General features: G+C 31.0%; 1 protein-coding gene across 4 annotated transcripts in view; it reads left to right on the top strand.

Annotated features, from left to right (window-relative positions):
* Positions 1-21,261, top strand: part of LOC111676366 (inhibitory POU protein) — a 45,210-nt gene that overhangs the window by 15,805 nt on the left and 8,144 nt on the right. For 2 of the 4 annotated variants that reach the window (XM_023437276.2, XM_023437278.2), the window contains exons 2-3: positions 573-629; positions 5,282-5,461. In XM_023437276.2, the coding sequence (XP_023293044.1) occupies positions 573-629; positions 5,282-5,461 (237 nt within the window). The remainder of the gene's footprint in view (positions 1-572; positions 630-5,281; positions 5,462-21,261) is intronic. The other 2 variants (XM_023437280.2, XM_023437282.2) reach the window with 1 other exon arrangement.

The raw sequence follows: 21,261 nt of genomic DNA, 5'->3' as shown, positions 1-21,261 counted from the left end.
TGCATGAGTATGAATTTATTATGAAAGTTTTTTCTCTATTTCCCTTTCCTTTGGTCATATTCTAAGTACAAAAACGACTGACTATACAATATTCAGTTGTTGTTGTACAATTCAATGTCAAGGTCTTATTCTCATTTATCTTAATTTTGAAGAAAGAAAAAAAAAACAAAAATAATAAAAAACAATTAATTAACAAACAAAATTGTGGTAATTTTTTTCTCCTTCTTGGAAAAAATAATGAAAAAAAGTTTACACTTTAGGATAAGCAGAGCAAGTGAGTGTATGTGAAAATGTAAATGATTTGTTGTTCTAATTTTATTTTTCTTATTTATTTGTGTGTTTATGTATACATACACACACTGATTAAATTAAAGAAAAGCTAAAAGGAAATCGATTTATGTTCATGTATGTGTAAATATACACATACATATACCCATGTTGGCAAAATTTGCAATTTTAAAGACAAAAAAACACACAAAAATTTATTATTTATTACGTTTTGTATATTTTGTATTGTTTCGTTTATTCAACTGTTTACCTCTTTCTTTATATTATTCCTTCCATCTTTTCAGACTCGTTTGTTAGAAGATGCATCCCTTTTATGCAATTCATGGTCAGCACGCCAGAATGTAAGTTAAGACAAGAAATGTTTTCTTTTTTTAAACTATAAAAATACATAAAAAACAACATAAAAGGAGCTTTTACTCTTGTTGTTTTATTTATTTCTGTTCGGTTTGCTGTTGATGTTTTAAGCAGAACTCATTAATAATTAATTTAAAAAATACATACATAAGTATGCGTGTGTATATATTTGTATGATACATACTAATACAGGAACATTTTGTGTCAATGTTTGTAAATATGTTCCCTGCGGTTCTAAATGTTACAATTGTCAACACTACACAGCTGTATATGTATACAGTGAAAACTCTTTCCGCTGGCAAACATTGACCATAGTCAGAGTTTTTTTCGCTCATAAGGAATGCTACCTTGTAACTAATTAATATAAGGGATTTATCAATTAATAGATCCTTCGTGATCCAAATCCGTGTCCTGTTGGTTATTGTTGGTGTTTTACTAAGGAGTTGAACACCTGATAAACGACCTATTTCACGGTGGTACTTTGCTCGAGTACTTGAGCTATCTTTGCTGAACCGTTGCTTAACTTCTGGGATGCAAAAACATCTTTTACGTTTACAACCACGCTGTTGATTTAGCAACATCACCTAGCGACGTAATCTTATTTAGTACCGGTTCCCGTGGTACCAGATAAAAAAGGTTCTAGGTAGATATCAAGTCATATTACTCCTAGGTAATGCTATGTATACACGGTTGTTAGATCTGACAACGTTGACAGTAAAATTTTCAGAAGATGTCTAAACATACTGTCAACTTACAAATTTTGTCTTGTAATATTGTCGGTAATCATTTTTCTGACAACGTTGCAAAAGAAAAATTTTAAGTTCAGACGATTATTAGCACTTTCATTACCAAAACTCTTTTATAGTCATTTTCAGAAGGGGCCTTATATTGGCGGGTTATTGGGTTATTTATGAGCGGATCCTAAAAAATGGTAGGCAGGATTTTACTCGTGAGAAACTTACGTGTATCGCATTTCATCGCATTTTTTCAACCAGTATTGAGCATTTGAGCCATTTTCTGAAGGGGAACTTCATGGCATTAAAATGACCTAAGCCATTGCCCCCAAAAATCTGGTTCAGATCCATTTCCTTTTTGCCTTTTTAACGTTTTCTCGGTAACTAATGCATCACATGAACTTTCTACTATGACATCTTTAAGTGATTTCATCTTGATTGAATCAGCTGTTATTTTTGTACCAAAGCTTCCAATAGACATTATCATCGGTCTATAGTTTCCGGCAAACCTTCATCACAACCATTCATCATCTACAACAAAACCAAGAAAATATAGATTTTGTATCAAACCGACTTTTCTGTCCAAACCTGAATCCTGGAACAAATCCTTAAGAGCTTTCCATACATGGCATGACTTTTCGCCATCTCTAACATAGACATAAAGTGACTTATCCAAAGCTTAAATTACATCATCTTATATTTTATTGAAAATTTTCAAATTGACATAGAACAAATTACAAAGTTAAGTATGATTTCGCTTCATAAATTCCGAACAAGTTAAAATGTAACAAGTTATAAATATAACATAAAGTCATTTTCTGAAGGGGACCTTATATGTAGGGTAGGGTCAATTATAGACCGATCCTCAAAAAATTTGGTAAACAAATTTCGGCTCATATGCAATTTTTTGTGTCGAATTTCATCGCTATACTCGTGTGTTTAAAACAGTTATGACTGTTTAGGCTGCTTTTTTTGTTTTTTGAGTTCCACTTGAATGGGGCTATCCGAAAACGTGAACCCGTGTGGTCTCTATTGTGATTTCAGCAGACAAACGGACATGGCTAGATTATCATAGAATTTAATGTGTATATATATATTTTTGTGGGTCTATGACCAATATTTCAATGTGTTACAAACGGAATAACAAAATCAATACACCGCCATTTTTTATGGTTGGTATAAAAATTTAAGCCAAATTTTTATAAATTGCATAGTTCATTTCGAATAATAGTAGCCCATTCTATATAACCTTTTGCTTTTTCAATAGTTTTTTTATCCTTAAACATATGTAGCTTCTTCTTACAATTTGTGAGACATTGGCGGTGATAGGTCACATAGGTCATAGGTTTTTACGAACATCTCATGAACAAAAATGTAGGAGATGTAATCGTCGAGCATCTGAAGTCGTAGGAATCATAACGAGCGAAATATTTATCAAAATCTAAACGAAGAAAATTAAAAAAAATTCTACAAAGGGGGTTTTCAAATGGTCGTATCTGTTTTATACTCCTCAAACTTATCTTTGTTCAGTTTTAGTCCAAAAGCAAACATAAGCATTTCACGGCAAAGTGCGGATGGTAAAATAATCATAAGTTCAAACAAAAAATCAAATTTACTCTGTCTGTCAGGGACACCAATTCTATAAAAAGTGCTTTTAATAATCTTGTTCACCTAGATTTTGATTTGTTACCACAGTGAATACATGTGATTAATGGTGACTTTAGCTATGTGCCACATGTAACTAAGTTATCTTCCCAGTTTTGTAATTTTTTTATTATTTTTTACAAAATGGACCTTTACTGCATATGTTGTGTGGTCACCCAGCAGTTCGACAAAGAGTCAATGCATACGAAAAAGACAGTAATTTACATTAATAGTAAACCACCTGGATGATTGTAATTCGTATGTTTTGGGTAATTCGTCACGAATGCACCCTTTGTAATCGAGAATGAAGAGAGTCGTCACTTTAGTGTCCCCTTTGTTAGCGGGAGCGGAGACAGTCTGTTTACTGTCCTCAAGTAACCTGGATATTATACTCTTAAAAGTTGTTTTTTTTTTTGTTGTACTTCCAAAAGTAGTTATTTTACCTATCTTTTGGAGAAATGGTTATTACTTTCTACTAATATGCCACCATCTGGTGGACTCAAATTTACATCTTTCGTATTCTAGAGAGTAGACACTTGAAATTTTTAACCTTTATTTCCATTGATATCTTACCGCCTGTTGGCTCCAATTCGCATGTTTTGGGCCATTCATCAAGAATAAAAGTAACTCGTCACTATCCTAGAACACGTCCATGTCCTAGTTTTATAGCAAGAAAAGTAGCGCCAGTTAAATAGCTAGTAATGTGACTGACTTATCCTCGTAGGATAAGCCCATGATAAAATGGTTGGTCACCTGGGTAGTCAGGTGGCTAGGGGCCACCACAAGTGCTAGTTTAAGTGGTCAGTTCGGGACTGTCCCGTCGAACTTCTGGTAATGTACCTATAATCAATAACTTTTTAGTCTAATTTTTTGGGGTGGATTAGGTTTTGAGCGTAGAAAGCTTAGCTAAAAAATTGAAAATCCATTTTTTTACTGCTTACAAATTTTATACATTTAAATTTTCAATAGAAAAATCTACATACATATACATGCATACACACATACATACATATGTATTTAAATTACTAATATTACTAATTTTGACAAAATTTGTGGCATACCACCACGCTTCGTCTACGGTACCATAAAAGATCATGTGCCAAATTTCATTGAATTTTCTCCTACATTTTCTTGCGACCTATAGTTTGATTGCAAAATTTACAAGCCCTATTCGGGGGTTCAGTTGTATGGGGACTAGGTGAAATAATGAAGCGATCTTAACCTTTTTCAATAGGCTTCGTCACTGGGCCAATAGAAGATCATGTACCAAAGTTCATTGAATTATCTTCAAAATTACGATCTGTAATTTCATTACAAGGCTTACATAGACGGACAGATAAACCCAATATTACCTCTCCACTAAACTCTCAACTAGGTCCAGAATATATACGTTCTAATGAACTAGTGAATAACTGTTGCTCATGTATGGGCCGGCGATTCAAAGTCTATTTTGGGGCTACTCGATCGCTACAGGAGAGGGCGAAGATACTTATCGGTGACAATAGTGTATCCAACTCTATTGATTCACTGGAGCATCGTCGCAATGTGTGATGAGTTACACACAATGGAATGTGTTCCTGTGAAATTAGGGAACTTGTTCCCGAAACCCGCATATTCACACGTAACACACAACATTCAGCAAGAGCACACTCATTTGTGGTCGATTGGCCAGTGGATCGCACAATGCACTACAGAGAGAATACGTTCTTTAGTCGTACTGTCCGTATGTGCAACAAACATCCACCAGAAGTCTTTCCAGTCACTTCCAATGTGGGTATTCGAGCGATTAATTTATCAAAAATTTATCGATTAACCAATAATTACTTTTGCATCCATTGATGACGTTACTATGACCGCTTTTGGCTGAACCATTCAGCTGTAAGCGCATCATATCAGAACAGCGTTTTCAGAGCCACTTATATCCAAATAGCATTACGATAAGCTCCCTGTAGTAGTTTGATATTACACTTATTATTTTAAATACCGAAAAGTCTACTTTTGTTACATTATGTCAGCCATCATATGACATAATTCATATCGCAGGACTTACAATATACATATTTCAAAAAAATACATAAATTTCACAATAAAATACCGTAAAATCAATCGGTTTAGAATGAGAACCAAATGAGATGAATATTTTGTGCATTTCAAGCATCAGCACAAATGTATGATAGGGATGTATAGGGTATACAAAATATAATATTTACATACATACATATATTTTTATTTATTACATTATTTTAATTATTTTATTTTAGGGTGATATATTTGCTGGAATCAATGATGGAATTCTTAGCAGAGCGGAAGCACTTGCGGCAGTTGACATTGGAAAACATCAAGCCTCTCATGTACATCCTTCACAGATGACCTCCCAAATGAAACACGATGTTATGTACCATCATCACAGTATGGGCGGACCTCCACAAAGACCGTTGCAGGTAAGTTTTTAAATGATTATGTAATTAGTTTACATACATGGTACATATTGTGTTTTGAATCTAAATCTCAATAAAACAACATAATTTGACAAACTTTAGAGCCTTTTTACAGGATTTTATTATTATATTAAATCTAAAAATAATCTAACCCGCACCCTAGTTTCATACGTATGTATGTAGTATGTACATAAATTGAAATTATGAAATAATATATCTTTTACTAAATTAATTGTACAGTACACCTGAGTCAATTGAAACACATGACTATACAATATTTTAGCTACCACATGTATTCATATGTAGACACACATGTATGTTTGTATGTATTTCTTACAATGTTGCAGTAAAAATTTTAACATCATCATTCAACCACACCACTCAAAATTTTCACTTTACCAACCAATATTAGGCATGCTCTTCAAATATACATTTGTTAAAATGTAATCAATTGTATGTTTATTTTAAGAAATCTTTCTCTTAATCTCTATAATGTTTTGCAATCCAGTTGATTTAAGTGGATTTTGATCCGGTTATTTTATTTCTCTTACACCCGAATTGCAAACATTCTGAGTAGAGTTTTAAATATCTTCAAAATTTTATTGATATTGTTTTTTTAATCTAGTCTTCAGATTTGAAGATAATTTTTAGACCATGTCTTATATACAACATATACCGTATAATTTATGATTTTGTACTTGTAGCGCCGGAACTGGGAAATTAGTTTTATATGTTTGTATGTACATATGTATTAACATATGTATATGTGGGGTGGTTTAGGAGTAGATACACACTCCTACACTTATAGTCAAACACACGCACTTGTAGACATTTCGTTCCGTTATGGTTTTCTTCGTGTGATTGTCTCCAGAAAACAGGTTGTGCAATTTGATTACAATCAACTTCCAATAAGTTTTCTAAACCCCTTGATTTTACAACAAACTATACAATTCAAGTGTACAACAACAATTACAATTATAGACACGAATCATAAATATACTACTTACCTGGCGAACGACCGTCACGTGTCCATTTCCCAGAAGGCAAACAACACGTTACCTTTATCACTGAATGTAACGAATAAACGATGGAATGGAGGGCAGGAAGGAAGGATGAATGTGTGGGTATATGTAGATCCGTTATATTATTTTAATTTTATTAAAATAAAAAACAATCGAAAGCTAACAAACGCCAAACGAAACTCATTCTTTTTATTAGCCAAACTGTCAAATTTTCAATTAAAATAACAATAAAATTAACTAGAGAACATTTTTGGTATCGTCGTCGTTGTCAGCCACCCAGCCAGCGAAACCTCACCAAACCATTGTAGAAAAATAAAGTTTGGCTATAGAGTCGGTACTTGCTGCGGTGGTAGTTATTTATTTGGGGTGTTACTTCTACATGATACTAGAATGAGACTACATTTTTCCAATAATTAAAAAAGTAACAACAACAACTACAGTAATAATTGTAACTGTAATAACTGGTAATTCAAATTATAATTACGTTAATGAAGGAGTTAACATGAAATAAACAAAAAATAAATTAAGAATAAAAAAACAACCATCGTCCTTCATTGCGTATAATGATTATGATGGAGCTGACAGAGCACACGATTGTTTACAATCTCGTTAAGGAATTCTCTGATTAAAAGATGATTTGTAATTGTTTTTTATGTTAGTTCATTAAACTGGTTCTTTTCGAAACTATTTTACTCCTAAAATACACACTCTCTATATAAATTCCTTTTTAAGGTTTTTCTTTATTCCTACAGGAAAGTTTGAAGCGCCTTCGTCCACCCTTAATGAAGTATAATTCAATTTAAATTACACTTATATGTTTCCGGTTAACGACGGTAAATAATCAGAGTTACGTGGTGTATAAATGTTCATGTATACGTTTTAGTTAAATATGTTCAACATATGGTTTAATTTCCCTTAAAATGTTTTCCTTCCTTTCGTCCTTTGAATTCATTTTAGTTGTTTTTTATGGCAATTGTCGTGTTTTCGTTTAAACCACAAGTGGTTTAATAAAATTAAATTCATTTGGTGCACCTGTTTGATTTTTTTAATATGGAAAAATGTAAAAAAAAACTGAATTTAAAAAAAAAACATATTTTTGGCGAGTTTTATTGATTTTTATTGTTATTTTTGTTTTGTATGAAGAATAAAGTTTGTCATATTGTAGCTAATATAATTTAACAAATTAGATAAAAAAGATGCTCGCTATTTATAACGGTAATGACAAGATAAAAGTCCATTTGATTATCGTTGTTTTATGAATGTATGGTATGTCGCCATTTTTTATAACATACAACACTATAGTGGGCAATATTCAAAAATATTGCCTACACCTAAAAGTATACCAATCGGCTCAGAATCACTTACTGTGTCAGCCTGTGTGTTCACCGTCTGTCTGTGTGTTCATGTAAATGTGATGAAATTTGGCACATACTTTTCTTTCGAATCAAGTTGATATCGGTTCATTATTTCTCCTAACCCCTTTACAACCGCACCCCCTGAATAGGGCTTTTGAGCTCACAATTAAAATGATCCAGTATGTCAACAAAAATCGGAAAAATTTAGTTTTATAGAAGTCTTAATGACGTTGCGGATTTTTGTTATGATCGGGCCTGGAAAAAATACCTTATATTCAAAAATTCACTTATAAACACAACTCGATAAAATTCTACATAAATAACTTTAATGTAGACGTAAATTCTTCAACCAACATATAAAAGGATCTCTTTTTTTTGTCAACAATAAATATAAATTTCTCGGAATTAAGGTAAAAATCTAATTAAATGCTGTATTATTTAAAAAGTAATCCAAATTTTTAACATACTCACTGGTGTATGATGTCATATGGTCGACAATGCCCGACTATGCATTTATACTTGTTTATTATTTTATTTGAAAAAAATTTAATTTTAAAAATTTTTATGACATACAACGATACGATATTGCACATACTACATTCTGTAGTATGTGTAAGAATTCTTGGAAATAGATTTTAGAAAAGGATAAGTCAAGGGACATTCGATTCAAACTATTACGATTACTTTTGCTTGAAATTTTTTCACACATACGGATAGAGATGGGAATCAAATAGGAGTGTTCTTAATAAAATCATATAAAACTGCGTTATGAATCAACTCTCCAGCCTCAGGGGGCTCTCCAAACTTTAAAATGAAAAAAATAATCCAACGAAATGAAATAAATCTCTAATTAAAAATTCGATATAAAAATAACAAATTATGGAACAATAAAAAGCTTTTTGAGAGCGAAAAAGGTATATAATTTTTTAGCTTAGTAAAGATTTTTAAAATAGCGGGGGCAAGAATTTTCTGCTCTATGATATATCCAAAATGGTGTATCTTCGACTCTACTTGACTGTTCGCGTGTAGTAAACTACCACGTTAACCATAATATATCGAACGCCGACTACGCTTAGTTAAGAAAATACCTTTTGAACTGAGACTAATTTCAAGGAATAAAAAAAGGTGTCCCGAAAGCTGTTTTGAACTATAGCGCATAGTTTCTAGAATGTCTGGACTTGAAAGTTAGTTCGTTATAACCAGGGCAAGGATCTCTATGCAAATGCATATTTATAGCCAATAACTTAAAATAACTTTTAACTATTTTTTTCGAATTAAAGAATTTGCAACAATGCACTTATAACAAAATGCATATATTATTTTGCTATATTTATAACATTTTTATTGCAATGTTTTTAATTTTTCTTTGCATTATATATCATACATTTTTACAATAAATTTGTAATTTACTTATTTGTAATTTTTCCAAAAAATTCTTAACAACGAAATACTATGTATGTTTCATCTCTAAAACTATAAAATTAAATTTTACATAGTTTTATTTATTTTGTTCTTGGTTATAGTTTGTGCTGATGATTTAAAGGTCCAAAAATAATTGTCTATACGCAGTTTCTAAGTCTGTCCATCTGTGTATCCATATAAACAAATAACTTCACACACACATCCCTCACTCTAGCCCGAAATAAATATAAGTTATACAAAAATACACCCTCTCACAAAATTTTATTAAAATCGGGCTTTTTTTGACACCTGAACACATAAATTCTCTTTCAGATAATAAAAATACATATTTTACACTTCTAGAGCATATTTTCCCATAGAGTGCATATTATAAGCGCATATTTAGCATTTTCAGTGTATGATAATCCTTGTCCTGGTTAAAACCGAGAATTCATTGTAACCGAGATCGATAACCGAAGACTAAGATTGTGGTTCTAAGTCATATACGTGTTGAAATTGATTGTATCCGGAAGTACCAATCTAACATTATCATTTCGTTTTAGAAATCTCCGCATGCAAGAAATTTTCCAAAATGGAGTTCAAAATATTTTCTCTACTTAATGTGAACATGCAATTATGAAATTCCGATTAATCCAATACCTAATATCAAGGAACTAACTGAGTAATACATAACGATTCACAAACGAAAATGATTAAGTCCACTTTTCTTATTGATCAATTTCAAAGTATTTTAATGTAAAAATATTGAATATATGAAGTAATAGTTCTAAATAAATTATTTTTTAGCCACTTAATTCAGAATAAAATCAGATTAAGTTTATACATTTCAATTGCACAATACTGTTCTCCTAGTTGGCCATAGTTTAAATAAATAGTTTGTTAATTGTAATGATAACGCTGTTAGTCGATAATATTCTAAATTACAGAGCTAAGGAAGGAGTTTTCCATTCATAACATTTCAATAATTTTTATCATTTGTGTAGAAATAAATACTACATGTCTTTTATTTAGTTTATATCAGAGTTTAAATATTAGTAAATGCTTTTATATTTTTATTTTTGACTTTGCAATAAATATGCATTTACCTCATATGTAAAAATATGCATATTTAAAAAATGGTTCTGTTCAAAATATTTCTAGTATTTTTGCTAAAAATATTTACCCATACAAACTATTGCATATTATAGCTTACAGACAAATATAAAATGTTTTCACTTACAATATATTACGCAGCAACTCGCTAACATATTTATAATACCCACATATATGGCATATGGCTTGGCTATAATATTTTAAATATTTTCCTACACAAATTATTCGAAGTCAACAATATTGAAGCCATGCAAGCAGTAATATACGAACATGAAATGTACGCAAGCAGAGCATAAATGTGCCGACGAACATCAGCACAAACGTATAATACCCTCCCCACTATAGTGGTGTAGGGTATAAAAATGAATAGTGAAAACTTACGACATACAACGTTACGGCAATGATTATGAATCGTATAATATTTTGAATTCATGAGAATGTAAAAATAACAAACAAAAGTTGAATTCAATCCGAAATAATATTCGTACATCTTAAAAATTTTAACCGCTACAATCATAAAGTTTTGAATAATAAACTGATACCCATATGAATATTTAGGTGTAAATATTGGGTGATCCGGGTTTTCCGTGTACAACTGTCGATTTTTTCTTAATGTTGATATTTCTAATATAAAATTATAGAAATCAGTGTTTAAGTTTTTTATTATAATTTTATTAATTAAATTAATTTTATACAATTTATATTTATTTTTCTGACTATATCATTTTTATATCAATAGCAATTAAATATATTATATTCATAAAATATATTTTTATTTTAATATTACATACGTATGCATAGGAGAAAATATGCATTTTGGTTACTAATATATTAGTAATTTTAATCACTGGTTTATATGTATTTTCGTAAATGACAAAAAAAATTGCAAATCTTCTTTGTAATAGAAAAACAAGTAGGAAAGTATAGTCGGGCTTGGCCGACCATATAATACCCTACACCATGAGTATATTTTTAAAATTTTTATTTTTTGTAAAGAAACTTTTATGTTGAATATTACCATAAATCCAAAATACTTAAGCCATTTATTGATAAAAAACTAAAATTTCTAAATGAGGCTTTATATAGGTCAAATATGGGCCGATCCTCGGTAAATTTGGGAAAAGGATATATTTCTAAATAACAGTTAGTTTCGTTGAGTTTCATTGCGATACAAATGGTTACAAGTCAATTTTAGACGTTTAAGTCATTATACCCTACACCACTATAGTGGGGAGGGTATTATACGTTTGTGCTGATGTTTGTAACATACAAAAAAATCGGTCCATTATTTCACCTAGCCCCCATACAACCGTACCTCCCGATTTGAACTTTTTATGCTATAATTACTTTTTATATATAATTCTGCTATCTCTCTAAAAATTGGCACAAATAAGTTTTATATAAGTATAAATGATACTGCAGATTTTCGTAAGGATCGGCCTATATTTGACCCTAGCCCCCATACAAACCCCGCTTCAAAAAATGACAAACGTCTAAAATTGACTTGTAACCATTTGTATCGCAATGAAACTCAACAAAACTAACTGTTATTTAGAAATATATCCTTTTCCCAAATTTACCGAGGATCGGCCCATATTTGACCTATATAAAGCCTCATTTAGAAATTTTAGTTTTTTATCAATAAATGGCTTAAATATTTTGGAATTATGGTAATATTCAACATAAAAGTTTCTTTACAAAAAATTAAAATTTTATAAAAGTAAAAATTGTAAAAATATACTCATGGTGTAGGGTATCATATGGTCGGCCATGCCCGACTATACTTTCCTACTTGTTTTTTGAAGGGGGTTTGTATGGGGGCTAGGGTCAAATATAGGCCGATCCTTACGAAAATCTGCAGTGTCATTTATACTTATATAAAACTTATTTGTGCCAATTTTTAGAGAGATAGCAGAATATTTGACGTAATTATGGCATAAAAAGTTTAAATCGGGATGTACGGTTGTATGGGGGCTAGGTGAAATAATGGACCGATTTCAACCATTTTCAATAGGCTTCGTCCTTGTGCCAAAAAACATGCTTGGTCCAAATTTCATCAAATTATCATGAAAATTGCGGCCTGTACCTTGCGCACAAGGTTTACATGGACAGCCAGCCAGACGGACGGACGGACATGTCTTAATCGACTCAAAAAATGATTCTGATTCGATCGGTATACTTTAAGGTGGGTATTGGACCAATATTTTTGTATGTTACAAACATCAGCACAAACGTATAATACCCTCCCCACTATAGTGGTGTAGGGTATAATAACGTGGTTACATAACAAATAATAGATAAATGAATTGACAGTCTTTAAATCTTTTGATTTATGATCGTTATTTGACAATTGAGAACAAATTAATAAAATTACGTATGTCAAAGTAACTTTTATTTTTCACATGTCATATTAGAGAATAAATGAAAATATTGTCTAACCGTACAGTAATATAAATAATAATATTAATAAATAATATAAAAGTGTTTGTCATTACTGTTGTTGTTACTTTATTTCAACAATAACAAAAATTTAGGAAAAAAACTAAAAGTGGACACTACTTTAATATGGACATATGAACTGCGCATACAAAGAAATTTCTTTTACACATACAAACATATGATGGTAAATAACTACATACATACATGTGTTAGTAAATAAAAATTTCAAAAAGGATATCTCAAAAGTTTTTGTAACAAAAAATGCAATATGTGTTAAAAGTGTTTTTGCTTTACAATTTATTTATGTCTGTCTTATATATACATATATATCATAAGTACATATGTATGTATGTATGTATGTATGTATGTATGTATGTATGTATGTATATTGGAACGTATTTTTTATATATACATACATTAGACCTGCACTTATTTAAAATACATGTATACAGGTAGAAATGTATACAGAAAAAAAATCAATAAGTTTTTAAATATAAATAAAACACAAAGAAATTAGACTCTCATGAAATTAATTAAAAAAATATATATCCTTTTGTTCCTATTTCGTGGTCATTATAGGTGGTATTTTACACCCTTAACTCTGGATAACCACGAAAAAAAGGAAAAGGAACCAAATATCTATACTTTGATTATAGCCTTGAGTTGGGTTTTACCGAAAATACTCAATGTTAACCTGGTAAACATGGAAATCGGTATTTTGTCCAAAAATTGCTTAGTATATTGTATCCTGGACCGCTATAGTTTAGTACTTAAAAGATAGGATGAAGTGCAGACACATCGGTGCTAAGCGCTATAAAATAGGCATGACATATCGTCTTTCTTAATGTGTAGTTGGACCAATTCTTACCATTGCAGGGAGTTCAGCGTATATGCTGTTTGAGTAGGTTAGGTTGATAGGAGGATATATACTACATTAAATCCGAAGAAATACACTTAGGCAACAATCGGGCCTTTTGTGCCCTCCTTATCGTGAGAAATTAGTTTTTAGTGTTCAGATACTCAGTTTCCTGAACGTAATTCCTATGAATCTTCCAGTCAGTGTTAGTTAGGAATGTTATTTCCGGAATAACATCACTTCCAAGATACTTGGATCTAACTTCCACGAATGCCTTGCAGTGGCAAAGAACTAACTTCAGACTTGCTCATTTTGAGGAGATTTTTCGTTTTGCTCTCATCAGAATCACCCCATAGGGTTTTTGTGGTTCTATTTGTGGTTCTGTTTCATTATTCTAAGAGGTCTTATGGGATTCTCTCACCCATATTTTTAGTTAAGCTTTTGTTGCGACGAATGGTTTTGCGTTTGTCAGGCTAACTGCCTCGAGCTCCCTTCCCTTTACAGCTATTACATTCTTCTTTTAGAATGGGCGACAGTGATATCATCTAAAAAGTATTTGCTAAAATACAATGTAAAGTGCCATAGTTCTGTATATTGACATAAATAAAGCGGTTAATATTTAAAATTTGAAACCCGTTATTCACAAACAACATTTTTATTGTATAAAAGGTTTATAAAACAAAATTTCCATACAAAATCTAATTTATAAACCGTTTTAAAAATAAAAATTTTGTTTGTGAATAATGGAGTTATAGTATATACATATGTATGTAAGTAGATATTACTTTTCTTTCTTCATTAAAAAAATAATAATTTTACCGTGTTCCGTATTTTGTCCCTTTCTGATTTGTTGGAATAATAATATAACCAATTGAAACTTCTAAGTAAAGATATATCTATGTTTACAATTTCTTAAAGTTGACCCAGCTATCCTTATGAAAAATACAAAACTCTCCTTTTTACCCAATTTAATTTCATTTTTCTAAAATGTGCCTTTTGACTGATTACAGCAAAATTACCTAAATTACACATAATTACCCGTTTTTACCCGTTAAGTTTGAATTACCCACATGCCTTTTTTCCCGGTTCTGGTCCAACTTTCGCAAAGAATCTTTTTCAATACATATTTCTGACACTTTAAAAGCAAAATCGAAAGTATTTAGTTTTAGAACAGAAAAAATCACTTTTTAAGGACAAAAACAGTAATTTCGCCCGTTTTAACCAAACTTTCGCCACGAAACTTTGCTAATAAAAATTTCTTACAATTTAGCCTTGGTAGCGACATTATTACGTCCAGGAAACTAAGATACTGAATATCGGAAGATAATATATTTAGTGAATACTATGTACACAATGTTTTTGAAGTTTTAATTTTCAGTATATTATAAATCTAATCCCGTGTTCAGCTTGTAAACTGTAGATTTTTAAAATCTTCATTCGATTTATACATTATTATTAAATAACCTATATAAAATATTAGCTAAATATAACACTTTTTTTAAAATTTCTATAAAATTCAATCACTAAATATTGTTTAAATTATATGTGAAATAAAATGATTTGAATATCGGACAAGATTTAAATAAATGATAAGGGGATTCATTATTAATGTTGACAAGTAATCGATAATATATTCCATATATGTATATAGTAGTACCTGCATGTATCTATTTCAAACTTAAATATTTAATGCACTTAAAGACTCAACTTGGTTCGGCTAGATGGCTCAATGGCATAAAAAGGCTAAAACACTTTCGGTGTTTTCCATTTCAGTATTATGAGATAATGTTCCTAAATACAAACCATTCATACAGATACAAATGGACAGATGTAAGTAAATTTAAGTTGTTTTACAAGAAGCTTATTTTTATTGAAAAATCTGACGAGAACTTTAGATCATACAGTCGATTTCCATTAAAGCGTAAATACGTTTAAGTTTGTATGGTTGTACAAATGTATCGCTGTAAGTACATATGTATATGCAATCAAAGCAGCTAAATAGAATGTACAACAACAAACAAAAACTTTAACATCTCAAAAGTATTTAAACCTTTTAAAAAAAGATCTTAATGTCCAAACTCCCAAAACCAAAAATAAAAAAAGAAACACTTATCAGCACATCAAAGGTAAGACAAAGCAGAAAAAGAAATTATAAGCAGTAAGCGGTGGCAGGGGTAGAAAATGGAATTGAAAAACATTCATCGCATTATTTACTTAAACATACAAACATACATATTCCTTCCTCATCATGACCTCCTTGTTATGGTTGTTGTAGAGTATGGAGTACGTACATCATGTTAAGTACTCGCTAAGCTTTAATGTTTTCAATAAGGTTGTTATTTACTTACACCGAAATGCACATCAAATTGAACGTATTAATGGCAATAACTAGTTTATCCCGCCCATCTTATCAACTCGAGCAGGATTATACGCAGATTTCCATTAACCAAAAATAAAAATAGCACAAAGCATGAATCACACATTAAAAATTAGAAAATATAAAAAAGGACGAAAAAAGGCAAACAAACACACAGATAGCTAGACAGACGGACGGAAAAACTACCAGAGAGACAAATGAGGAATTGATATGGGTTTGAATTGAGATGGTAATGACACAAAAAGAGGGTAAAACAACAACTGAAATAAATAAACAAACAAAAAAAATTGTACACATTAATGCAATTTCAATATCCTTAAATACATATAAAGGAGAGGATAGAAGCGAAAAAAAATTTGAAACAAAAAATTCACCAGCAACAAAACATTATATTTCGATTTAATAACAACTATTTGGGTTGTTCTGCTGCTCATTCCTTTTCTGAAAGAAACAACAACAACAACAAAATTAAGCGACAAGTACTTTTGCGGAAGATGTGCCTGCTTGGCTCTGTTGTTGTTACTTGTAGAGCTAAAATTTGCTACAGCTTTTGTTCGTGTAAGTCGTTTTTTATAGCAATGAATGTATACAATTTGTTAGACAATCCCATAGGAATTCCCACAGCAATACCAATATAAATGAAAGCAAAAATGAAGACAGCAAGTGCAAATCCACCCGTCGATTAAGCAACTTTAGCATTAACCTGTACGCCAGTGATTCTGAAACATTTTGTAAATAAATAAATATTATTATCCTTGTTTTTTAAGAAATTTTATACTCGATAAAGATGTGAATTTAATGATAACTTTAGCTTGAATCAAGTTTAAACCGGATATATTACATACATACAGATATCCCAACATGTCACAATTATTTCAGGATTTTGAAATTATCAGCATAAGTCTTAGTTTTCGATTCCCAGATTTAGTTTTTTTAAGAGTTCAATTTTATCTTTTAAAAAATTAAGTTAAGAAAATAGCAGGAAAAAAGTGACTCTCAAAACGTCTAGATGTTCAAAATGGAAAAACGTGTACGTTGTTCAGTTATTTGAAATAAAATTTAAAATAATAAATAATTTAATGTCCATTAAATAAAGAAATTTACTAAAAAAATAATTCCGATATAAAGAAATTTCGATTTAACGAAAGAGTCTGACAAGGTTTGCTAAAGGCTAAATCAATAACATACTTCTGTTCTTTTTGTTCTTTATGATACTTGTGATATAGAGTCTTGTAGTAAAAAAATGTCCATATAAATTTAAGCAGCATAAGAGAGAAGATAAAGTTACTACATCAGGAGTTGTAGTTCTTCCACGATAAAATTGCCTCTAGCAAGCTGTTTGTACTTCCAAACAGCAAAGAGGAAATTAATCTAGTTCTTGCAATGATGTTCGAATAATTTAAAGAGTTATAAAAAGACAAGACCAAAAACACATGCAGACATCTTTCTAATCAGTGATATAGGCGCTGAGGCTGTCTTGCCTTCAAATGAGGCAGAAAAGATGTAACTATCTGTACTATCTGCTAATTATCTAAGAATTAACATTCTATCATATTTGTATAGGTTAAACGGCAAAAATTAAGTATTAAAAAAAATCATGTTGCATAGTTCGCCTGCATTTTTTAATATTAAATTAATTACAATTACAGTGAAATGTTTGAGAAACCCTGAGCATTATTTTGTCTGATAGTCTATAAAAATGTTCTTTTTCTTCCTGTTTTTTACTACTATTTGTATTTGTATGTTTCTTTTTTTTTGCTCGTAAAACACCACTTTACCCGCTGTAATAAAAATAAATCATAATATTTTGCGTCCCTTTAACCCACCTTTGTTTACTCATCCTAATGCTGTATTGTACGTAAATATGTTTATGTAGCCGTGTATGCTCAATGCTACTACCACCATTAACGCTGTAAGGTTATAACCCCGGATAATGTGCTTAATGCATCCATCCATCTATCTGTGTGTACATGTTAATGTCTCAGTAACCTGTTCCATGCTTGTTACGCATGTTGTTAACAAAAAAATGCAAGAAACAAGTAGCTACACATCCACACACACAGACATTTATTTTCTCATTACACTTGTCGTCGTCATTGCCATAGTTGTCGTCCCATGTTGCTTCATTTTGCCCTTGCCGTCGGTCAATGTTGTTGTTCTTTTATTGCAATCGAACGTTGAACGGGTACGTTCTTGTACTATGTATTAGATTTGCTCGTCTGCCGCAGGTTGCTTCTGCCATACAATCTAATGTTTCCCAAAAGTGTACCTTAGTTTTATTTTCAACTTACAGACACACGAACACTAAATAACTTTAAATGAACTGCGCGGGGACCACAATATGTAAAAAAAAACCTACCAACAAATTATAGCGTAAAATTCAAGAGGGTGATTTTTGTTTTCACTGCGTGCGATAACTACTTTAATAATATGTTAACCCAGAATCTTATTAGCAACAGTATTAATCCGTCCGTCCGTCTACACAACTATACACTTTAACTGACTCTACTGACTTTAAATGAACTACACTTATTACCCCAGGGGTCTAGATTCACTTAAAAAAATCAACATTATCAAAAAAAGCTTTATAATTAAACAAATTTAGAAACAGGTTGTTTATTTCATATTTTCACTTTAATATTAGGCATTTGTAATTTATTACATTAATATTCAATTGATACCAAATAATTTATTTTGTTCATCTCAATATACTTTAAAATTTTCCAATTGGAAAATTCAATTGAAATGAACTTTCTAAAATAGTTCAGTCTTTCTTTTTTCGGAGATCCCATTGGTTGATGAAACACTAATCAAGATCATGTTATCGATTGTAGCTACATGGTATGTTGTAAATTTATGAACACTGGAATACCAGAAAAAGAATGATGTCTGTGGACCTATATTTTTATATCACATGACTAAACAATTGAATGTACCTAATTTTTATACCCTACACCACTTTAGTGGGGAGGGTATATTGGGTTTGTGCTGATGTTTGTAACGCACAATAATATTGGTCCTACACCCACCTTAAAGTATACCAATCGGCTCAGAATCATCTTCTGAATAGATTTAGCTATGTCCGCCCGTCTATCCGTCCACGTAAACCTTGTAATCAAACTACAGACTACAATAGGGCTTGTAAACATTCTAATCAAACTACAGGTCGCAATTTTGGAGATAATTCAATGAAATTTGGCACATGATCTTTTATGGTACTGTAGACGAAGCCTATTGATCCAAATTCTATACTAGTCTTGATGACCCTGATGAACTTTATAATGGTAGAGCCTCATTTGACCCTAGCCCCTCTAAAGAGCCCCCATCAAAATTTTTTTAAATATCCACAGTTTTATTAAACAGTAACAGGTGTAGGGTATTATATGGTCGGCCTCGCCCAACTATAACTTCTTACTTGTTGTGTAATCGATAATGCTTAACATATGATCTGTAGATTGTCCGACATTAATAAATTGTCCGACATTAAAGGGTAGGTTACCTTTGGGTGCCAGGTATTCACGTTAAAATTGTGGACTTCTTCATTTTTTAATTATATGCTAAATAAACCATACATATGTCTTATAAGTGAATAGCTTAAAAAATTATTATAATATTGTAGTCGTAGTCATATTCAATAATTTTAAATATACAATGCCCTTTTCATTTAGCATCTCTCAATATAACTTTATTTTAAGTGATTTTTAATGTCTCGAAAATAAAGGTCGATTCTAAACGATAAACATCAAAAATGAAAAGCTGTTGCACATTGTACGTCGACCAGAATAAGTGCCCGTTGTGGTGTTAGATATGAGATACAAATCTACTTTATAACTACTTACTGCATAAGCTGGTAAAATGCTGCAGATGAGATGAGTGTCTGGAGTGAGAAATGGTGTTTTATGTTAAACCCCTTGCTTCTTCGCTTACTACTTACAATGCAGCATACAAGCAACAAACACTAATAATAAAAATATTGAAAGAAAGGGGGAAACGAACAGGAAAACAAATTTGTTTTAAAAGTAACAAAAAAAACTAAATAAAATCTATTACGTGGCAAACCACCCCGTATTTATGTGGCAATTTGTTGTTTTATGATTGTGTACAACGCGTAAAAATAAAGTGTATCATTTTCCCATTTAACGCACCCCTCCCTTTCAATTTCATCCTCAGCCGCAATTTCAATTTATGAAGATTTGTGTGAGCAAGTTTATTTGAATGTGTTTTTATTTGTGTTTCCTTTTTTGTTGTTTGTTGCTTTCATTTCCTTTGAGACAAAGTGTAAGAGTGAGTCAGGTTGTATTCGTATGTATGCGTGTAAGTGAAGACGCGTGTGAGTATGTGTGTGTATATATGAGAGAGTATCATCATACATACAATTGTTGCCCTACTGCACTTGTTTTGATTTGTTTGGAATAATAACAGATGCTTACTGAACGTATTATTATTATTCATTGTTGTTAAAAATTATTAATGGTTGACAATAGATTTCACTCTGTAATGTTGTTTGCGAAGCACTTTCGACCAGGTTTGCTTTAACAACACTACATATAAACATACATATATGTACATATGTTTGTTTCTGTACATTTGTTTTCTGTTTTATTCGTTTATTGTTGTTTTTGTTTATTACAAATATTGTTATTTTTGTTGTTGTTGTTACTGTTGCTTTTGTTGGCAAATTACAATTGTGTAAATATTTAAACTACTTGAAAATTACTCATTAGTGTTTTTTGCAATTAATGTTTCATTTACTTAACATCCTGTTCTATACGCACAGTCGATGGTCGTATTAATGTGGACACTTAATAGAAAGTAGCTAATTAAATACTGGAAACTAATATGTCAAAAATTTTAACTTGTTATAGTAATCAAATTAACAAACAAGATTTTAAAGTTATATGTATGTGTATTATTGTACACCCCCAGCATTCATAACCACTTCAATCACAACTACTTACCATCTGCATTACTTTAAAGTACTCAAGTAATGACTTTCTTTTAATCTAATATAGAAGTACTTTATTTTCGGCTTTGTTATTTTGTTTGCACATTTTATTTAATTGCGTGTTATGAAATCTGTTTTATAAAAAAGAAAACAACATTAACTTTGTATCCGAAAATATCCGCAGTAAAATAGCTAAGCAGTGGTGCAGTGAGTTAAACATTTAGCTAACAAACAGAAGTCCTTGGTTCGTATCCTCACTGGCTCCTTTTTATTATTAAAAACAAAACAACTTACT

Source organism: Lucilia cuprina, chromosome 3 (assembly GCF_022045245.1).
Source record: "Lucilia cuprina isolate Lc7/37 chromosome 3, ASM2204524v1, whole genome shotgun sequence".
NCBI lineage: Eukaryota > Metazoa > Arthropoda > Insecta > Diptera > Calliphoridae > Lucilia > Lucilia cuprina.
The sequence above is the reverse complement of the archived record's forward strand: the minus strand, read 5'-3'. Positions and strand labels throughout refer to the sequence as shown.